The 22,873-nt window shown below is 41.1% G+C and overlaps 1 protein-coding gene across 3 annotated transcripts; it reads right to left on the bottom strand.

Moving 5' to 3' along the window:
- Positions 1-57: 57 nt before the first annotated feature.
- LOC123998726 (transmembrane protease serine 2-like) lies at positions 58-22,873 on the bottom strand. 3 transcript variants are annotated; one of them, XM_046303825.1, is made up of 11 exons: positions 22,738-22,873; positions 19,183-19,337; positions 18,973-19,028; positions 12,164-12,356; positions 10,192-10,284; positions 9,763-9,879; positions 7,941-8,070; positions 7,281-7,394; positions 7,037-7,077; positions 1,922-2,090; positions 58-238 (listed from the first exon to the last, which is right to left on the bottom strand). In XM_046303825.1, exons 3-11 carry the CDS (start codon positions 18,985-18,987, stop codon positions 106-108), a joined length of 1,005 nt encoding a protein of 334 aa, XP_046159781.1. In that variant the 5' UTR covers positions 18,988-19,028; positions 19,183-19,337; positions 22,738-22,873; the 3' UTR covers positions 58-105. The 3 variants fall into 3 exon arrangements, with proteins under 3 accessions (XP_046159781.1, XP_046159780.1, XP_046159779.1); XM_046303824.1 differs by having other exon boundaries at positions 59-238; positions 19,198-19,337; XM_046303823.1 differs by having other exon boundaries at positions 60-238; positions 19,176-19,337.

Genomic DNA, 22,873 nt, shown 5'->3' with positions numbered 1-22,873 from the left:
AAAAATCCTGCGTCGCATACAAGCTAGTGAATTATATGCATTACAGCTGGATGAGTCAACAGACTTGTCAGGCCTGGCACAGCTCCTGGTATATGTCCATTACGTTTATGGGGGGTCAATTAAGGAAGACATCCTCTTCTGCAAACCACTGGAAACCAGGACAACATGAGGATATTTTTGAAGTACTGGATGGCTTTGTGACATCAAATGGACTTTGGTGGTCAAGATGTGTTGGTATCTGTACAGATGGCGCAAAAGCCATGACAGGGAGACATAGTGGAGTGGTAACTATGGACACTACAGTGAAAATGGTTCACGAGGTCCCTGAACTCTCGTGTATTTTCTGCATTATGCAATGATATGGGCAGCGACCATGTAACGCTTTTACAACATCCAGAAGTGGACTGGTTATCAAGAGGCAAAGTATTGACACATTTTTTAAATTGAGAGACGCGCTTAAAGTTGTCTTCACTGAACAAAATTTTCACTTGTCTCACCAATTGCATGATGACGTGTTTCTCACACGACTGGCCTATCTGGGTGATGTTCTTTCTCACCTGAATGATCTGAATCTAGGATTACAGGGGCTCTCTGCAACTACATTCAATGTGCAGGACAAAATTGAGGCTATGATTAAGAATGTGGAGCTCTTTCCTGTCTGCATTAACAAGGACAACACACAGGTCTTTCCGTCATTGTATGATTTTTTTTTTTGGTGTGCAAATAAAGGTCAAGCTTATGGACAATGTCAAACGTGATTTATAGCGAAGCGACTGAGTGAGCTGGGTGCGCAATTACGCAGGTACTTTCCCGAAATGGACGACACAAACAATTTGATTCTTTATTCCTTTCATGACTCCAGCCCATTTACTGATATCTGAATGAGAGCCTCATCGAAATTGAAACAATCGGTTCTGTGAAAATTGAATTTAATCAGAAGTCACTGCCAGAATTCTTGTTAGGGCTGCGCTCAGAGTTTCTTGCCTTGGCAAATCCCACTGTTAAAACATTGATACTCTTTGCAACCACGTACCTATGTGAGAGTGGATTCTCAGCCCTCACTAGCATGAAAACGAAATACAGGCACAGACTGTGTGTGGCAAATGATTTAAGAGTGAGACTCTCGCCAATACAACCCAACATTGCAGAGTTATGTGCAATCTTCCAAGCACACCCTTCTCATTAACCTGTGGTGAGTTATGCACAATTTTTAATGAGCAAATAAGGTTTTATGTAAGATGGCTAAATAAAGAGCAAAACTATTGATTATTAGTATTTGTGCCCTGGTCCTATAAGAGCTGTTTGTCACTTCCCACGAGCCGGTTGACAAACTCACACTCATTCTTATGTTAAATAAATGTATCATATAGTGTGTATGTGTGGCAGGCTTACAATTATGGCAAAAAACTACATTTGAGAGTGCGCTGACCCCAGTACTGGAGGGGGTACGCAGCTGGAGGTTGAATGTTTGAAGGGGTACGGGACTATTAAAACGTTTGGGAACCACTGTTTTAGGCAATCCGGTCAAAAACGTAGCTTTTTGACCACTACTACCATGGGTAAACATGCATGGAAGGTTTTGTTTAAATGAAATGGGTTCAGTCAGAAAATTATTTAATTCATGTAGAAGGACGCAGAGGAAACAGACAATAGTAAGTCCCTCTGCTGGTTTCATTGTTGTAGTGCTACCACAACAAAATCATGCTGGAGTTTAATTCACAAGGATTTTTTTTAAATAGTTTTTATTTTGTATGTTTTTTCCTAAAAAATTGAGGACTATAATATTCCTCTACCTCCCTTGAGGAATCTCCTCTAAGAGGAACAAATGATTGAGTCTAGTCTCGTCCACCACCCGGCTCTCTGTCTTTAGTAGTAAGTAATACATTAGCTTTGGTACGAGGTTAGATTGAGTCACACTCACGTTTCTACACAGTGGGCTGCAGTGATGATCCACTCAGGGCTGATGATGGAGCCTCCACACTGGTGCTGGTAGTTGGAGTGCAGACTGACTTGCCAGGGCCAAGCCCCGCTCACCGCTATGTCGCCTCCTACAATACGGCTCCTAGTGGGCGCGACACTCACACCACAGTCTGGAAGCAAGACAATAACACAGAGAAACATTACAGAATCTAACCCAATTTTCTAATTTCCAAGATTAACTGTAAAGTAATCTGGGCACCCAGAGCCAAATCTCAGCTAGTCTTTAAGGCTGTCACAAGCTACTGTAGGGCAAAGAGGGGTAGCCAGTCTGGTTCAAACTGAACAAAACAGGGATCACTTCTCTGGTGGATAAGAGGGTTTTAACCCTAAAAGTGCAAACATATTTATAACCGACAACGGCGGTCATTTTTTAAATTGGTAATGATTGCAAAGAGACTGTTTGTCTAGCAGTAACACAAAAAATGGTCATGTTTTGAAGTTATTCTGATACATTTTATCCATAGCAATGTATCATGAAATGTTTTCTGTTATTCATTCAAGGTGTTGTGTTTCTGTGATACTTAGAGGTTGAGAAATTTGCGATTTAAGCTATAACAAACCTTTAGGACCTAAGATGACCACCGATATGGGTACATGGGCTATAATGGCGCCGGTGCCATCACACATTTTGCTCGAACTTTGGCTATCAACTAAGTTCCAATTGCTTTTTTTAGTTATTGTTGCTGCAATCCTATACGTTTGTGCTCACATCAAAATGAGTGGCATTGTACAAAACCAATCAGCATTTAGATCGTCTCTAACCAATTAGAGTATCAAAGCCAATGATGGCTCTGGCCCCAGCTCTGGTCCAACCCATCTGTATCTGGGACCAATCAGAATGGTCAGAATTTGTTTGCATTCAATAAGATGTCAGGGAGGAAAGCAAATCCAGTGTCATCGTGAAGAAGAAACGATAGCGGGTGTGTTCGGCCGGAGCAATGTGGATGGGTAGACAGGGTAAATATCTGTGCCAAATTTCGTGCATTTATCACAAAATGCATGATTGAGTCAACATTTTCAGTTTAGCCTACCCACTAGAATTCAAAAGAGTATTTTCCTTTCTCCCATATTGACACAGAAATCGTACATGTTTTTTTGTCTTTAACTAGTTGTTTGACAGAGGCCTACAATTTCAGAACGGTCAAAAATAAGGTTTCGAGGAGGTCAACTTTCCACCAGGTGGCACTTTTAGAGTTAGTGTTTTTACTTCAGTTTGGTTGTCTACTTAAGAAAAACTTCATTTTTCCACAGCCAACCCAAAGTGCCTGGTCAAGATATAGTAGTAAACCAGCTACATATAACACTGATAATCTAAATGTGAAGGTTGTCAATCTCCTGTCAATAATGAGGATGGGATCCACCCAAATCATTTGGGTTCCTGGATCCTTTCACAGCATTATAAGGCTGCATTGAGACAATGACTTATCAATGACCCAAACCAGGCTCAGTTAATCCCTACCATTGTGTCGCTAAATTGTCATAATGCTTCAGCAAATGTACATTATTCTGGGGGCGTTGGAAGACAAAATGTAAGTAACTTATTTATGTTCCTCACTGCCCTGAATGCCTCTGCTGATTCTACAGCTATTGTATGCAGTAATCATATGCCTATGAACCAGAGTTATACTGTTAACACTGAGGTGGTCTGCTCAAGCAGGAATCTCCACTGTGAGGAGCAAACCCTGCACTAACATACCGTAATTAACCAAATCATGTCTACCTCTGCTATGCTTCCAGTAAAGCAAGAAAAACATTAAAGCTTCCCAGAAAAGTGTTAAAAATAGCCCACATTAACAGCTTAAAAACAAGGTTCATGAAATATGACATTCATATTCTGACAATTTCTGAAACTCAGATAATACATTTGCTGATGCAGTGATAGCAATACATGGTTATAAGATCTACAGAAAATACAGAAATGCCAAAAGTGGAGGTGTGGCTGTTTTATATTCAGAACCACATTCCTGTAAGGCTTAGAGAGGATCTCATGTTAAATACTGTTGAAGTAATATGACGACAGGTTCATCTGCCTCACCTAAAGCCCATTCTTGTGGGAAGTGCTTACAATCAGCATCTGGATGACGTGTGAAATACATGTGATAGGTATGGCTGTACAACCGTTGGCAAACGTACTGCAAATTCAGAAATCATGTGACTGCCAGCAACAAACAATGACACTATACATCCAAGTATATCTGACCAAATGGAATTCCGTAAAGTGTGGAAGAGATGAAAAAATAGTTGTCCATCAACAATGACAAGCCACCGTGGTCTGACAACTTGATGGAAAATGACTGAGACTAATAGTGGACAATTTTCCACTCCTATTTGCCATATCTTCAATTTAAGCCTACTAGTCAGTGTGTGCCCTCGGGCCTAGAGGGAAGCAAAAGTTATTATCCCTACCTAAGGATCGTAAAGCCCCATTTACTGTCTCAAAAAGCCGACCAATCAGCAATCCGTTGTAAAATTTTGGAAGAAATTGTGTTTGACCAAATACATAGCTATTTTACAGTAAACAAATTGACAAGACTTTCAGCATGTTTTGTAGGGAAGGATATTCAACAATCACAGCACTTACACACAATGACTGATGATTGGCAGAGAGAAATTGATGATAAAACGATTGTGGGGGCTGTTTTGTTAGACTTCAGGGCGGCTTTTGACATTATCGTTCATAGTCTGTTGCTGGAAAACCTTGTGTTATGGCTTTACACCCCGTGCTATATTGTGGATAAAGATTTACCTGTCTAACAGAACACAGTGGGTGTTCTTTAATGGAAGCCTCTCCTGGTTTTGTGGCTGTTGGAATTCCTGAGCCAGAGATCACAGCGGGTCAAAGTAAGCCAACACAGGCTCTCCTCAGGGATGTGTTTGGTCCCCACTCCTCTACATATTGTACATTAATAGTTGTACTAGTTCCCATCCTGACAGACACCTCGTTAAGTTTGTGGATGAAATTGCCTTGATCAGCCCGTTGCATGATGATGAGGAACACCATGGCCCGGTCCTAAATTACTTTGTAAAGTGGTGTGACGAATCACACTTGGTCCTCAATACCAACAAGACCAAAGAGATGTGCATGTACTTCAGGAAGTGTACAACACCTGCCTTTGCAACATCTATCAGTGGTCAGAACATAGAGATTGTAGAGGAATACAAATATATGGGTATCCTCTTGGACAATGAGTTTCAGTGGAGTAAATGTACAGACCTGATCTACAAAAAGAGTCAATAGAAACTGTACTTTCTCATAATTCTGGGCTGATAAAAATATTGTTGATTGTACTATACAGACTCTATTTTACAAATATTTCATTGAGAGTATTTCAACTTTTTGTATTTGCTGGTTTGGCAATGCCACCGTCAGCCAAAGAAATATGCTGAGAAGGATTATCACCAGAGCAAGCAAGGTACATGGAGTCAAACAGACAGGCCTGGATGAGATCTTTAAGGTCAGGGCCCTCCACAAGACTACAAAAATAATTTTAGACCCAAGCCACCCCCTGTACCCAGACTTTGAACTATTCCCCTCTGGGTGTAGGGCACCCCTCGGCAGGAAAAACAGAACTAGTCAATAATTTGTGCCAGGTGAGATATCACTCTAAATAGCTCAAGCTAATGTTCCTATCGACCCAGTAAGGCCAGCAGGCTTGTCGCTTATTATTGGTATGTATAACTTATGAAAGTTGTATTGTCAATTTGTTTTGTATTTAAACGCCACTTTAAACGTATACATGGCACTGCAACACAATTTCCCCATGGGGACAATAAAGTCAGTAAAGTAACAAATCCAGGTAGAATCAGGAATTCCCAAGGGCAGTTGTCTAGGCCCCTTACCTTTTTCAATCTTTACTAACGACATGCCACTGACTGAGTAAAGCGCCTATGTATGCGGATGACTCAAAACTATACATATCAGCTACCACATCGACTGAAATGACGGCAACAATTAACAAAAGCTGCAGTTAGTTTCATAATGGGTGGCAAGGAATAAGTTAGTCCTAAATATTTAAAAAACTAAAAGCATTGTATTTGTGAAAAATCATTCACTAAACCTCAACCAAATGTTTTTATGAATAATGTGGTAATTGAGCAAGTTGAGGCCACTAAACGGCTTGGAGTAACCCTGGATTGCAAACTGTCATGGTCAAAACATATTGATACAACAGTAGCTAAGATGGGGAGAAGTCTGTCCATAATAAAGCGTTGCTCTGCATTCTTAAAAGCTCTATCAACAAGGCAGGTCTTTTGGGCCCTAGTTTTGGACTACTGTTCAGTCCTGTGGTCAGGTGCCACAAAGAGGGACTTAGGAAAATTGCAGTTGGCTCCGAAAACGGCAGCACAGCTGGCCCTTGGATGGACACGGAGATCTAACATTAATAATATGCATGTCAATCTCTCCTGGCTCAAAGTGGAGGAGAGATTGACTTCATCACCACTTGTATTTGTGAGAGATATTGACATGTTGAATGCATGGAGCTGTCTGTTTGAACTACTAGCACACAGCTCGGATACCCCACAAGACATGTCACCAGAGGTCTCTTCACAGTCTCCAAGTCCAGAAAAGAGGATGGGAGGTGCACAGTACTACATAGAGCCCTGATTACATGGAACTCTATTCCACATCAAGTAACTCATGCAAGCAGTACAATTATATTTTTGAAAAACATAAAAATACACATTGTGGAACAGCGGGGACTGTGAAGCAACACAAACAGGCACAGACGCATGCATACAAACACACGATAACATACGCACTATACACACACGTATACATGGATTTTGTGTTGTAGATATGTGGTAGTAGAGTAGGGGCCTGAGGGCAAATGCTTAATATGTTGTGAAATCTGTTGTAAATGTATTGTAATGTTTTAAAAAATGTATAATTGCCTTAATTTTGCTGAACCCCTGGAAGAGTAGCTGCTGCCTATAATACAAATAACTCCTTCTGTTGAGTTCCCCTTCCTGACTGAGTTTCTATAAGCTTTGTCCTAACCCGAAGGTCAGCTGTGTCTGTGCAGAGAATCAGTGTTAAGGTAAAGTAATGACTTACCAATACACTGCAGGGAGACTGCTTGTAATGAGCAGTAGGGACTGCAGGAGGAAATTACATCATGAGAGTCATATAAAGGTTTACAGAAGCAATTCTGTATGTAAAAACAGAAAATTCAATACATTAAGAATATTTTTATTTATTCCCCACCACTCAAAAAATGGATTTTATATTTGTAAATGCTGGTATATTTACTCTGTAAAAAAAGGCTGGACTGAATGAGATGTATTCATGTTCTCATCACCTGCTGGTTAGCTGCCCCTGTAGAAGGGAATGAGGGTCAAAGCCTGACAGCTTCATATAGCCATCAACGGCCAAGGAGCCTGGGTTTCTTTGTGAGAACCGAACATAGGACGCACTTGGAAACAGAGATAGGTATGGTCAGCCCCTCAAATATTATTTATGTTATGTACAACATGTTTAGCACATAATATAATATAATCTTCTGTGATCAGACTGCTAAACAGCAATCACTAACTCATCGAGGCTGCTGCCCACATGGAGACAAAATCACTGGCCACTTTAAACAACGGCACTTTAAATAATGCCACTTTAATAATGTTTACATATCTTACATTGTTCATAACATATGTATATACTGTATTTTACACCATCTGTTGCACCTTGCCTATGCCGCTCGGCCATCGCTCATCCATATATTTATGTACACATTCTCATTCACCCCTTTTAGATTTGTGTGTATTAGGTATTTGTTATGGAATTGTTAGATTACTTGTTAGATATTACTGCACTGTCGGAAACAAGCAGCACAAGCATTTCATTACACTTGCATTAACCTCTGCTAACCATGTGTATGTGGCCAATGAGATTTTATTTGAAAGTGATCACAAATGATACTCTATGACATGTATAGTATGTGATCCTATATCTCCTGGTGACCCACCTGCTGTATCCAATCTGCTGACAGGTGGCCCTGCCAATGTTGTCATTCCAGTTATCAGCACACACTGGCTTCCACATCTGACTGTCTGATGAGTAACTCTGCAGCACAAAACCAGACCCATGAAGGCGTACTGGAAAGTAGAGACTGATGTTAGAACAGCGTTCAGTTCAGGGAGAAAAGCATGAAAGCAAAAATCATATAATTAACCATAGCAAAGTGTGAACAACCCTCATATCTATATTTATTTTAACAGTGGGTTCCTGAATACAGTGTCGGTCAACAGCATACTGTAAGTATACTCAGCAAAAAAATAAACATCCTCTCACTGTCAACTGCGTTTCTTTTCAGCAAACTTAACGTGTAAATATTTGTATGAACATAACAAGATTCAACAACTGAGACATAAACTGAACAACTTCCACAGACATGTGACTAACATAAATGGAAAAATGTGTCCCTGAACAAAGGGGGGATCAAAATCAAAAGTAACAGTCAGTATCTGGTGTGGCCACCAGCTGCATTAAGTACTGCAGTGCATCTCCTCCTCATGGACTGCACCAGATTTGTCAGTTCTTGCTGTGAGATGTTACCCCACTCTTCCACCAAGGCACCTGCAAGTTCACGGACAATTCTGGGGGGAATGGCCCTAGCCCTCACCCTCCGATCCAACAGGTCGCAGATGTGCTCAATGGGATTGAGATCTGGGCTCGTCGCTGGCCATGGCAGAACACTGACATTCCTGTCTTGCAAGAAATCACGCACAGAATAAGCAGTATGGCTGGTGGCATTGTCATGCTGGAGGGTCATGTCAGGATGAGCCTACAGGAAAGGTACCACATGAGGGAGGAGGATGTCTTCCCTGTAATGCACAGTGTTGAGATTGCCTGCAATGACAACAAGCTCAGTCCGATGATGCTGTGACACACCGCCCCAGACCATGACAGACCCTCCACCTCCAAATCGATCCCGCTCCAGAGTACAGGCCTCGGTGTAACGCTCATTCCTTCGATGATAAACACGATTCCGACCATTACCCCTGGTGAGACAAAACCGCAACTCGTCAATGAAGAGCACTATTTGCCAGTCCTGTCTGGTCCAGCGACGGTGGGTTTGTGCCCATAGGTGACGTTGTTACCTGTGATGTCTGGTGAGGACCTTCCTTACAACAGGACTACAAGTCCTCAGTCCAGCCTCTCTCAGCCTATTGCAGATAGTCTGAGCACTGATGGAGGGATTGTGCATTCCTGGTGTAACTCGGGCAGTTGTTGTTGCCATCCTCTACCTGTCCCGCAGGTGTCATGTTCGGATGTACCGATCCTGTGCAGGTGTTGTTACACGTGGTCTGCCACTGTGAGGATGATCAGCTGTCCGTCCTGTCTCCCTGTAGCGCTGTCTTAGGCGTCTCACAGTACGGACATTGCAATATGTTGCCCTGGCCACATCTGCAGTCCTCATGCCTCCTTGCAGCATACCTAAGGTATGTTCACACAGATGAGCAGGGACCCTGGGCATCTTTCTTTTGGTGTTTTTCAGAGTCAGTAGAAAGGCCTCTTTAGTGTCCTAAGTTTTCAGAACTGTGACCTTAATTGCTTACCGTCTGTAAGCTGTTCGTGTCTTAACAACCGTTCCACAGGTGCATGCTCATTGATTGTTTATGGTTCATTGAACAAGCATGGGAAACAGTGTTTTAACCCTTTACAGTGAAGATCTGTGAAGTTATTTTGATTTTTACAAATTATCTTTGAAAGACAGGGTCCTGAAAAAGGGACATTTATTTTTTTGCTGAGTTTATAATGATTAACATGATTGAGTGGAGACATACGGCACTGTGACTCATCTTCTCCTCCTGGACAGTCTCTGATGCCATCACACCACTGAGAGGCATTCAGACACACACCTCCCTCGCTACAGGACCTCCCCAACACACACTGGTAGGACACTGTGGACACACACACACACACACACACACACAAGACAGGGCATCACAGCTCTGACCATGACTATAAGGTTGCTCTTCTTGGCCTTTTCAATGATTAAGAACTACTTGGTAATTTTCCTTTGCTTCCAGATACACCTATAAACTACGTAGACAACTGTGTATTTGGAAAGCAAGATGAATTCGCAAGTTGAATTTGCTTATGTCAACCTAGTCATTTCATAAAAAGCATATAAATAATGTCAAAATTATTAATATGTCAGCTTATGTCAAGAGCATCAATGGAGATACTGTATGAAAGGAGACTGTACGTACAGAAATACCAAACCAACGCTCCAGCTGCCCCAAGGAGAACTAAGACACTTAGAATTAAGGCCACAATACATTTACAGCGACTTTTCTTCACCACTGAAAGAGATTAGAAACAAACAACACTTAAAATACACTTAAAATAAAAACAACTAGAGGCTCTCTTGTTCTACTTTTTAACATAGAACTCTCAACCCAAGACCTAGATATTTACACATCATTTGACCATTGGTTACTTTTGTCAACCTGGAAACATGGAAAGGCTTGTTTTGCATTTGTGTGACTACAGATGTTGACTGCTACTAGGTGAAAACAGTACTACTTAACACGCTATACAGTGCCTTCAGAAAGTATTCAAACCCCTTGACTTATTCCACATTTTGTTGTGTTACAGCCTGAATTACAAATGGATTAAATTGTTATTGTTTTCTCACCCATCTACACACAATAACCCATAATGACAGTGAAAACATGTTTGTAGAAATTTTTACAAATGTATTGAAAATGAAATACAGTAATATATGAATTACATACATATTCACACCCATTTGTCAATACATGTTATAATCACCTTTCCCGGGTAAGTCTCTAAGACAGGGTTTTCCAAATTTAGCCCTCCTGACCACAAGGGGTGCACATTTTGTTTTTTGCTCTAGCACTATCATCAAGCTTTGCTGTGTAGTTTTAGGGAAAAAGCAAAAACGTGCTTACCTTTGGGAAACACTGCTCTACGAGCTTTGCACACCTGGATTGTACAATGTTTCACAATATTATTTCACAAATTTGTCAAGCTGTCAAGTTGGTTATTGATCATTGCTAGACAGACATTTTCAAGTCTTGCCATAGATTGTCTAGCCGTTTTAAGTCAAAACTGTAACTAGGCCACACAAACATTCAATGTCATCTTGGTAAGCAATTTGTGTTTTTGGTTATTGTCCTGCTGAAAGGTGACTTTGTCTACCAGTGTCTGTTGGAAAGCAGACTGAACAAGGTTTTTCTCTAAGATTTTGTGATGCCTGTATCTTTGCAGTGACTGATACGCCATCCAAAATGTAATTACTAACTTCAGTATGCTCAAAGTGATAATCAATGTTTTCTTTTTTTGTTGTGTACCCTCTACCAACATGTGCCCTTCTTTGCAAGGCATTGGAAAACCTGTATGGTCTTTGTGTTTGAAATTCACTGCTCGACTGATGAACCTTACACTCTTAGAAAAAAGGGTTCTTTGGCTGTCCCCATAGGCTAACCTTTTTGGTTCCAGGGAGAGCTCTTTTGGGTTCTATGTAGAACCCTCTGTGGAAAGTGTTCTACATGGAAACCAAAATAGTAACCAAAAAGGGTTCTTCAAAGGGTTCTCCTATGGGGACAGCCAAAGAACCCTTATTGGTTCTAGATAGCATATTTTTATTCTAAGAGTATACACATACTTGTATGTGTGAGGAACAGATACGAGGTAGTCATTCAAAAGTTCATGCAACTTAGTACGTGACTTGTTAAGCAAATGATTACTCCTGAAATTATTTAGGCTTGCCATAACAAAGGGATTGAATACATTTTGACTCAAGACATTTCAGCTTTCCATTTTTAATTCATTTGAAAACATTTCTAAAAAAACATAATTCCATTCTGACATTATGGGGTATTGTGTGTAGGCCAGTGACACAAAATCTCAATTTAATACAATTATAAATTCAGGCTGTAACACAACAAAATGTGGAAAAAGTCAATGGGTGTGAATACTTTCTGCAGGCACTGTAAACCTTATAATAGCATATGACAAAGCAGAGATTAAGACAAGACATCCCATGCAAAACAGATATGAAGACCAAATGGAACACCTCAAAGCTGCTCAGACAATGTTTTTAATAAACAATAGAAGGCAAAAAACAACAGTGTATGAAACTTGTACTGCATATATATATATATATTGGCATTGTATATCAATTGAGGAATATCAGCAGAAGGGTAAATACTGTACCTTTTCGTACTGGGACAGGATGTGGTAATCCAGGGGTGAACGTGTGGTGGGTGTTGATGGTCTGAGGGGTGTACTGAGGGTAAATAGAGAGGGGGGCGTTGGGCATCTGCGGGGCAGAAGCATTTGCAGAGGCTCTTCCCTCAGTTCCGGCCGCCTCTTGAAATCCATAGTTCACATACTGGGGACCTGATGTCTGGGGAAAGCGGAGAGGAGAATGATTTTCCATTTAATTACAATGAGAGAAATCAATGCATTATTTGATACATTGGAGCACTTTGACTTGGTAACATACAATACACATTACAACCAAAGTGTTATGTTTATTGTATAATTACCACTAAACTTCAATGATTGGTATTGCAATGTACTGTATGTAGCAGTCCATTTCCCACAGGTAAAACAAAATTATAATCTGACAGATATACAGTGCATTCGGGAAAGCATCCAGACCCCTTCCCTTTTTCCACATTTTCTTACGTTACAGCCTTATTTAAAATAATATTCAATATAAAATGTCCCTCGTCACTTTACACACTACCCTATAATGACAAAGCAAAAACAAGTCTTGAGACACATTTGCACACAAAATACATTTAAAAAACACATACCTTATTTATATAAGTATTCAGACCCTTTGCTATGAGACTCAAAATTGTGCTCAGATGCATCCTGTTTCCATTGATCATCCTTGAGATATGTCTAAAACTTGACTGGAGTCAACCTATGGTAAATTCAATTGATTGGACATGATTTGGAAAGGCACACACCTGTCTATGTAAGGTCCCACAGTTGCCCGCACATGTCATTTTAAAAACCAAGCCATGAGGTCAAAGGAATTGTCTGTAGAGCTCTGAAACCGGATTGAGTCAAATACCATATCTGAGGAATGGTACAAAAAAATGACTGCAGCATTGAAGGTCCCCAAGAACACAGTGCCCTCCATCATTCTTAAATGGAAGAAGTTTGGAACCACCAAGACGCTTCCTAGAGCTGGCCAACTGGCCAAACTGAGCAATCAGGGGGGAAAAGACCTTGGTCAGCGAGGTGACCAAGAACCCAATGGTCACTCTGACAGAGCTTCAGAGTTCCTTTGTGGAGATGGTTGTCATTCTGGAAGGTTCTCCCATCTCTGCAGCACTCCACCAATCAAGCCTTTTATGGTAGAGTGACCAGACAAAATCCACTCCTCAGCAAAAGCACATGACATCCTGCTTGGAGTTTGCCAAGAGGCACCTAAAGGATTCTCTGGTCTGATGAAACCAAGATAGAACTCTTTGGGCCGAATGCCAAGCGTCACGTCTGGAGGAAACCTGGTACCATCCCTACGGTGAAGCATGGTGGTGACAGCATGCGATGGGGATGATTTTCAGCGGCAGGGACTGGGAGACTAGACAGGATCGAGGGGAAGATATCTTTGATGAAAACCATCTCCAGAGTGCTCAGGACCACAGGTTGGGGCAAAGGTTCACCTTCAAACAAGATAATGACTCAAAGCACACAGCCAAGACAACGCAGGAGTGGCTCCAGGATAAGTCTCTGAATGTCCTTGAGTGGCCCAGCCAGAGCCCGGACTTCAACCCAATTGAAAATATCTGGAGACACCTGGAAATAGCTGTGCAGCGCGCTCCAGATCCAACCTGACAGAGCTTGAGGGGATCAACAGCATCCTCCCGGAAATCCTAGACCCACTCCAATTCGCATAACGTCTCAACAGATCCACAGAAGACGCAATCTAAATCGCAGTCCACAGTGCCCTTTCCCACCTGGACAAAAGGAACACCTATGTGAGAATGTTGTTCATTGACTACAGCTCAGCGTTCAACACTATAGTACCCACAAAGCTCATCACTAAGCTAAGGACCCTGAGGGGCTGCCCTCAGGTGGTAAGGGTAGGCAACAACATGTTTGCAATGCTGATCCTCAACACTGGGGCCTCTCAGGGGTGTGTACTTAGTCCCCTCGACCTGTCAGGTAGGACGCAATCCAAGCGTGGGCCGCGCCGGAGATGCCCAACTCGGAGAGGGTGGAGAGGAGGATCTGTACTCCCTGTTCACCCATGACTGCGTGGCCAATCACGACTCCAACACTATCATTTAAGCTTGCTGACGGCACAAGTGGTAGGCCTGATTACCGACAACGATGAGACAGCCTATAGGTATGAGGTCAGAGGACAACAACCTCTCCCTCAATGTGAGAAAGACAAAGGAGCTGATCGTGGACTACAGGAAAAGGCTGGCCGAACAGGACCCCATTAACATCAACGGGGCTGTATTGGAGCGGGTAGTGTTTCAAGTTCCTTGGTGTCCACATTACCAATGAACTATCATGGTCCAAACACACCATGATAGTCATGAAGAGGGCACAACAAAACCTATTCCCCCTCGAGAGACTGAAAGGATTTGGCATGGGTCCCCAGATCCTCAAAAAGTTATACAGCTGCACCATTGAGAGTATCCTGACCGGTTGCATTACCGCCTGGTATGGCAACTGCTCGGCATCTGACCGTAAGGTGCTACAGAAGGTACATCACTGGGGCCAAGCTTCCTGCCATACAGGACCTATATAATATGCGGTGTCAGAGGAAAGCCCATAAAATTGTCAGAGACTCCAGTCATCCAAGTCATAGACTGTTTTCTCTGCTATCTGGGATATATGGGACACTAAGCCAGTGAAAATGCAGAGCGCCAAATTCAAGTAAATTACTATAAAAATCAAACTTTCATGAAATTGTCATGTTTTGTCATTGATTGTCATGTCTTGTCCCTGTGCTTCCCCTTCTATTCGTTTCCCCCTGCTGGTCTTATTAGGTTCTTTCCCTCTTTCTATCCCTCTCTCTCCCCCTCCCTCTCTCCCTCTCTCTCTCTCTCTCTATCGTTCCGTTCCTGCTCCCAGCTGTTCCTCATTCTCTTAACTACCTCATTTACTCTTTCAAACCTGTACCCTATTTTGCCCTCTGATTAGAGTCCCTATTTCTCCCTCTGTTTTCCGCTTCTGTCCTTGTCGGATCCTTGTTTGATGTTTGCTGTTCTGTGTCCTTGTTCCGCCCTGTCGTGTTTTTGCCTTCTTCAGATGTTGCGTGTGAGCAGGTATCTATATCAGCTACGGCCTGCGCCTTCCCGAAGCGACCTGCAGTCTGTGGTCTCGTCTCCAGTCGTTCCTCTCTACTGACGAGAGGATTTCAGTTTTCCTGTTTTGATTTTACCTGAGATAATATCCAGGAGTATCGTTTTTGTTAAAGACTGGAATAAAAACTCTGTTTCTGTTAAGTCGCTTTTGGGTCCTCATTCACCTGCATAACAGAAATCACACACGTAAGATACCAAATTAAAGCTACGCATGTTGTGAATCCAGCCAACATCTCAGATTTCAAAAATGCTTTTCGGCGAAAGCAAACCATGCTATTATCTGAGGGTGGCACCTCCGTATACAAAGAGAGAAAGCATATTTCAACCCTGCAGGCGTGACACAAAATGCAGAAATAAAAATATAATCATGCCTTACCTTTGACAAGCTTCTTTTGTTGGCACTCCAATATGTCCCATAAACATCACAAATGGTCCTTTTGTTCGATTAATTCCGTCCATATATATCCAAAATGTCCATTTATTTGGCGCATTTGATCCAGAAAAACACCGTTTCCAACTTGCGCAACGTGACTACAAAATATCTCAAAGATTTCCTGTAAACTTTGTCAAAACATTTCAAACTACTTTTGTAATAGAACTTTAGGTATTTTTTTAAAGTAAATAATCAATAAAAGTGAAGACAGGATGATCTGTGTTCAATACAGGAAGAAAACAAACTGACGCTAGCTTTCTGGTCACGTGCCTCTCTCAAACAGTACACATGAAGTGAGCTCGTTTTTAACAGGTCTACTTCTTCACTACACAAAGGAAAAACCTCGACCAATTTCTAAAGACGGGTGACATCGAGTGGAAGCGGTAGGAACTGCAATCAAGTCCCTTAGAAATCTGGATTCCAAATGAAAAGAGTGACCTCAAAAAAACAATTCTGAATGGTTTGTCCTCTGGGTTTCTGTAACGAAGTTCGTCTGTCGTTTGAAGAGAGCCAGACCGAAATGCAGCGTGTAGGTTACTCATGACTTTTAATGAAGATAATGCGGTACATGAAATAACTGAAGAAGAAAACAACAAACGAGTGAAACTAATTACAGCCTATCTGGTGACTAACACAGAGACAGGTACAATCACCCACGAAATACAACGCGCACTCAGGCTACCTAAATACGGTTCCCAATCCGAGACAACGAGAATCAGCTGACTCCAATTAGGAATCGCCTCAGGCAGCCAAGCCTAACTAGACACACCCCTAATAATACACACTCCCAATTACTACAAACCCCAATACGAAATACAACATATAAACCCATGTCACACCCTGGCCTACCCAAACATATAACAAAAACACAAGATACAATGACCAAGGCGTGACAGTTTCGCCTGCTACATAAGTTCTGTTATACTCACAGACATGATTCAGTTTTAGAAACTTCACAGTGTTTTCTATCCGAAGTCACTAATAATGTGCATATATTACCTTCTGGGGATGAGTAGCAGGCAGTTGAATTTGGGCATGCTTTTCATCCAAAATTCCAAATGCTGCCCCCTATCCTAGAGAAGTAACAGATTCTAGCCGTCTTCATCGACCTTGCCAAGGCTTTCGACTCTGTCAATCACCATATTGTTATCGGCAGACTCAGTAGCCTCGGTTTTTCGGATGACTTCCTTGCCTGGTTCACCAATTACTTTGCAGACAGAGTTCAGTGTGTCAAATCGGAGGGCATGCTGTCCGGTCCTCTGGCAGTCTCTATGGGGGTGCCACAGGGTTCAATTCTCGGGCCGACTCTTTTCTCTGTATATATCAATGATGTTGCTCTTGCTGCGGGCTATTCCCTGATCCACCTCTATGCAGACGACACCATTCTATATACTTTCGGCCCGTCATTGGACACTGTGCTATCTAACCTCCAAACGAGCTTCAATGCCATACAACACTCCTTCCGTGGCCTCCAACTGCTCTTAAACGCTAGTAAAACCAAATGCATGCTTTTCAACCGATCGCTGCTTGCACCCGTATGCCCGACTAGCATCACCACCCTGGATGGTTCTGACCTTGAATATGTGGACATCTATAAGTACCTAGGTGTCTGGCTAGACTGTAAACTCTCCTTCCAGACTCATATCAAACATCTCCAATCGAAAATCAAATCAAGAGTCGGCTTTCTATTCCGCAACAAAGCCTCCTTCACTCACGCCGCCAAGCTTACCCTAGTAAAACTGACTATCCTACCGATCCTCGACATCAGCGATGTCATCTACAAAATTGCTTCCAACACTCTACTCAGCAAACTGGATGCAGTTTATCACAGTGCCATCCGTTTTGTCACTAAAGCACCTTATACCACCCACCACTGTGACTTGTATGCTCTAGTCGGCTGGCCCTCGTTACATATTCGTCGCCAGACCCACTGGCTCCAGGTCATCTACAAGTCCATGCTAGGTAAAGCTCCGCCTTATCTCAGTTCACTGGTCACGATGGCAACACCCATCCGTAGCACGCGCTCCAGCAGGTGTATCTCACTGATCATCCCTAAAGCCAACACCTCATTTGGCCGCCTTTCGTTCCAGTACTCTGCTGCCTGTGACTGGAACGAATTGCAAAAATCGCTGAAGTTGGAGACTTTCATCTCCCTCACCAACTTCAAACATCAGCTATCTGAGCAGCTAAACGATTGCTGCAGCTGTACATAGTCTATTGGTAAATAGCCCACCCATTTTCACCTACCTCATCCCCACACTGTTTTTATTTATTTACTTTTCTGCTCTTTTGCACACCAATATCTCTACCTGTACATGACCATCTGATCATTTATCACTCCAGTGTTAATCTGCAAAATTGTAATTATTCACCTACCTCCTCATGCCTTTTGCACACATTGTATATAGACTTCCCTTTTTTCTACTGTGTTATTGACTTGTTAATTGTTTACTCCATGTGTAACTCTGTGTTGTCTGTTCACACTGCTATGCTTTATCTTGGCCAGGTCGCAGTTGCAAATGAGAACTTGTTCTCAACTAGCCTACCTGGTTAAATAAAGGTGAAATAAATTTAAAAAAATAAATAATAATAATTCTCTCTAATATTAATCTGACATTTCACATTCTTAAAATAAAGTGGTGATCCTAACTGACCTAAGACAGGGAATTTAACCTAGGATTTATTGTCAGGAAGTGAGTTTAAATGTATTTGGCTATTGGCTAAGGTGTATGTAAATGTCCGACTTCAACTGTACATAGCCTCGTTATGGCTACTTAAAAAAAATGTTTTACTTTAGTTTTTTTTTGGTAAATATTTTCTTAAACTCTTCTTGAACTGCACTGTTGGTTAATGGCCTGTAAGTAAGCATTTCACGGTAAGGTCTACACTTGTTGTATTCGGCACATGTGACAAAGTTTGATCATATCTGGAGAGAAGAATGGGAGAAACTCCCAAATACAGGTGTGCCAAGCTTGTAGCATCATTACCAAAGAAGTCTCGAGACTGTAATCACTGCCAATTGTGCTTCAACAAAGTACTGAGTAAAGGGTCTGAACACTTATTTAAATTTGATATTTCATTTTTTTATATACATTTGCAAAAATTTCTAAACCTGTTTTTGCTTTGTCATTATGGGGTATTGTTTGTAGATTGAGTGAAAAAAATATATTTTAATACATTTTACAATAAGGCTGGAATGTAACAAAATGTGGAACAAGTCAAGGGGTCAACAAGTCAAGGAGTGAAGTTACCTGGTTATTGTTCATGTTGACACCACTTTCAATGTTCAGATGAGATATTATCAAATCTGAAAAAGTTAGAGGAAACTTCTGATTTTAGCCACAGTAAAACATTTTTTTAATCAAGTTAATACAACAACAAAGTCATATAAATGTACAGCAAAGCTTAGAAAAACGTTGTTTTTTTGTACAGTAGATTCAATTAGAGTTTTTACCTTTTACCTTCACCAGATTTACCTTGGATTAGTTCAACTGTTGCTTGTTAACACTGATTTGACGTCCCTTCTTCTTATTCTCTCTCCCTCTAACTCAGTCCATTCTCTCTTTACTACTTGCAATAAACGGCCATGACCACACCTTAGTGTGAACAGCCTGACCTGTAGGGCGGTACAAGTTGTAAAGCTATAACAACAAATCAAATCAAATCAAAATGTATTGGTCACATACACATGGTTAGCAGATGTTAGTGTGAGTGTAGCGAAATGCTTGTGCTTCTAGTTCCAACAGTGCAGTAATATCTAACAAGTAATCTAACAATTCCCAACAACTACCTAATACTCACAAATCTTAAGGGGTGAATGAGAATATGTACATATAAATATATGGATGAGCGACGGCCGAGCGGCATAGGCAAGGTGCAGTAGATGGTATAAAATACTGTATATACATGTCATATGAGTAACGTAAGATATGCAAACAGTATTACCAAGTGGCATTATTTAGAGTGGCATTGTTTAAAGTGACTTAACTTCTTATGGCTGGGGGGCAGTATTGAGTAGCTTGGATGAATAAGTTGCCCAAAGTAAACAGCCTACTCCTCAGTCTCAGTTGCTAATATATGTATATTATTATTAGTATTGGATAGAAAACACTCTAAAGTTTCTAAAACTGTTTGAATGATGTCTGTGAGTAAAACAGAACTCGTATGGCAAGCAAAATCCTGAGGAGAAATCAAAACAGGAAGTGAGAAATCTGAGCTTTGTATGTATTCACCAGAATCCCAAATGAAATCCCCTTGAGATATTAATGATGTTGCACTGACTATGGGTTCCACTAGATGTCAACCATCAATATAAATTATAATGAGACTTCTATGGTGTTGTGGGAGTGAATGATAGCAGAATCAGTCAGGTGTCTGGCAGTCAGCCAATATCTTATCATGCTTATTCCTCATGGTAGTCACTTGCGTTCCATGGCTCATGAAGACAAGAAGGAATAGTCCGGTTGGAACTTTACTGAAGGTATATGTTAAAAACATCCTAATGATTGATTCTGCACATAGTTTGAAATGTTTCTTTGACCTGCAATATAACTTTTTGAAGGTTTTGTCCGATGTAATGCTGACCAGAATGAGCGTTTGGATATGTATACCAAACGCGCTAACAAAAGAAGGTATTTGGACATAAATAACGGACATTTCCGAACAAAACAAACATTTATCGTGGACCTGCGATTCCTGGAGTGCTTTCTTATATAGATCATCAAAGGTAAGGGAATATTTATCATGTGATTTCTTGTTTATGTTGACGTCAACATGGCGGCTATTGTGACAAATGTTTCTGAGCACCGTCTCAGATTATTGCATGGCTGGCTTATTCCGTAAAGTTTTTTTTTAAATCAGACACAGCGGTTGCATTAAGGAGAGGTATATCTATAATTCCATGTTTATAACTTGTATTATCATCTACATTTATGATGAGTATTTCTGTTGAATGATGTGGCTATGCAAAATCACTGGATGTTTTTGGAACTAGTGAATGTAACGCGCCAATGTAAACTCATATTTTGATAAATATGAACCTTATTAAACAAAACATACATGTATTGTGTAACATGAAGTTCTATTACTGTCATCTGATGAATATCATCAAAGGTTAGTGATTAATTGTATCTTTATTTCTGCTTTTTGAAACTCCTCTCTTTGGCATTTCCGGTGGAAATCTGTCCTTTGGTCTGATGAGTCCAAATTTGAGATTCTTAGTTCCAACCGCTGTGTCTTTGTGAGAGTAGGTGAACGGATTATCTAGTTTTCGTAGTTTTGATGTCTTCACTATTATTTTACAATGTAGAAATGGTCAAAATAAAGAAAAACCGGTACTGGTGCTGTATAGTTTGTTACAGTATTTCCTTTAACATTTTTTTATGATATCACAAAGTAATAACCAAACTGACAACAGTGTTATTTTGGGTCACTTCTGCTCATTCCCCACGTTCTATGTTGGAAATATTGTTCCAGCATTCGCTTTAGAACGTGTTAGTTTCGGTGGGAAAATGTCTGTGTAGACAAAGACATATTCCTTGGGTGAATTTGGAGAGGGAGATAGCTGAATGCTCTGTTCTTGATTTACAACAGAGAGTGAGCTGTCAACCCCCGACCAGTTCCCTTCACCCACCTTATTGCAAAGCTGATCTGACCTATTTGGATCCTTACAGGACAGTCATGACACACATCTGCTTTTAGGGGTAGGTTTTGCATTATGATCACTTCTGTGGGATTGAAATACACAGTATACAGTATTGTGGCTAACTCTGAGAATGGAGTATAAAATGTCTCTATGAAAACAGAATAATTTCATAAACATGTTGTTCCTCTCTTTATAGGACGTTTGGATTCTCATTGCATGGCAATCTCCCCTAACAACCTAATTGTCATCTCTGCCAGGTCATGTGTGAATAATAACTAGACAACCATCCAAAACACCTGTGAAACCTGCACACTTACACTTATTTTTTTATTTGACCAGGCAAGTCAGTAAAGAACAAACTCTTATTTCCAATGACGGCCTAGAAACAGTGGGTTAACTGCCTTGTTAAGGGACAGAACGACAGATTTTTACCTTGTCAGCTCAGGGATTCAATCTAGCAACCTTTCGGTTACTGGCCCAACACTCTAACCACTAGGCTACCTACCTGCCGCTCCCTAAAGACCAACCTTCAAAATTAAATAACATTGTGACAATAATGCATAAAAAAATATTTAACTGGGCAGTAGCCTAGATTATATTTGTGTGCTTTTGTAGATTTTGTAGGTTATATTGCCAGAATCTTCCACCCTCACACCTGCTCCAATTAATTTACATTACCGTATATTACAAACTCTACAAGTAAGGTCATTACATTGTATGTTAAATTAATCTCATTTATTGGAAGACTCCATGGTGGCCAAAGAAAATGACGAGACCAATAAGCTTCTGACCAATGAAAACGATAGCACTAACACACTGTTGTCTAGGACCGGAAGTAGGCTGTCACCTGTCTCCCCAATGACCATACCTGGGCCTTTTCTCAATTGCACACTCCACGCATCCTCTCTCCTCGTCTCCATCTCAAAACGCATTGGATGAGAATGCCAGAGGTCCGTCTCTGGCCTTCCCCCCCCAATTGGGTTTTGAGAAGGAGATGAGGAGAGTGGACGCGAGGGGTATGTAATTGAGAAAAGACTGTTTGAATGTATGAAATCACGTGCAATATATTGTTTACACTCGAACTGAAAAGAATACACAAGTTACAAAAAAATATATATTATACAATTATTATATACATAAAAACCTCTCCTTCTTAGATGACATTTTAGTCATTTAGCAGACGTTCTTATCCATTTTTCACACTTCTTTTCATACCGATCCCCATGGGAATCGAATTCACAGCCCTGGCTTTACAAGCGACATGCTTTAGCAGCTGAGCCACATGGGACCGCAATTACCTAAGTACATTCCCACATTACCTAAATAAATTCAATAGAATGCCGTGAAAAGATGGTGAAATCGTTGTTCTTACTGTGTATACAAAGGCCCCGGGTTCTCTGGACATGTTAAGTCTTCTTGGCTGTTAATCAATAACCAGGCAAGGCATTATGACCAGGTTCTTGTGCGGATAGCTACACACAACAGGCCCTTGAAATGTCTACACACGA

Source organism: Oncorhynchus gorbuscha, linkage group LG16, assembly GCF_021184085.1.
Source record: "Oncorhynchus gorbuscha isolate QuinsamMale2020 ecotype Even-year linkage group LG16, OgorEven_v1.0, whole genome shotgun sequence".
NCBI classification, from domain to species: Eukaryota; Metazoa; Chordata; class Actinopteri; order Salmoniformes; family Salmonidae; genus Oncorhynchus; species Oncorhynchus gorbuscha.
Note: the sequence above shows the minus strand (reverse complement) of the source record. Positions and strands in the feature narration are given on the sequence as shown.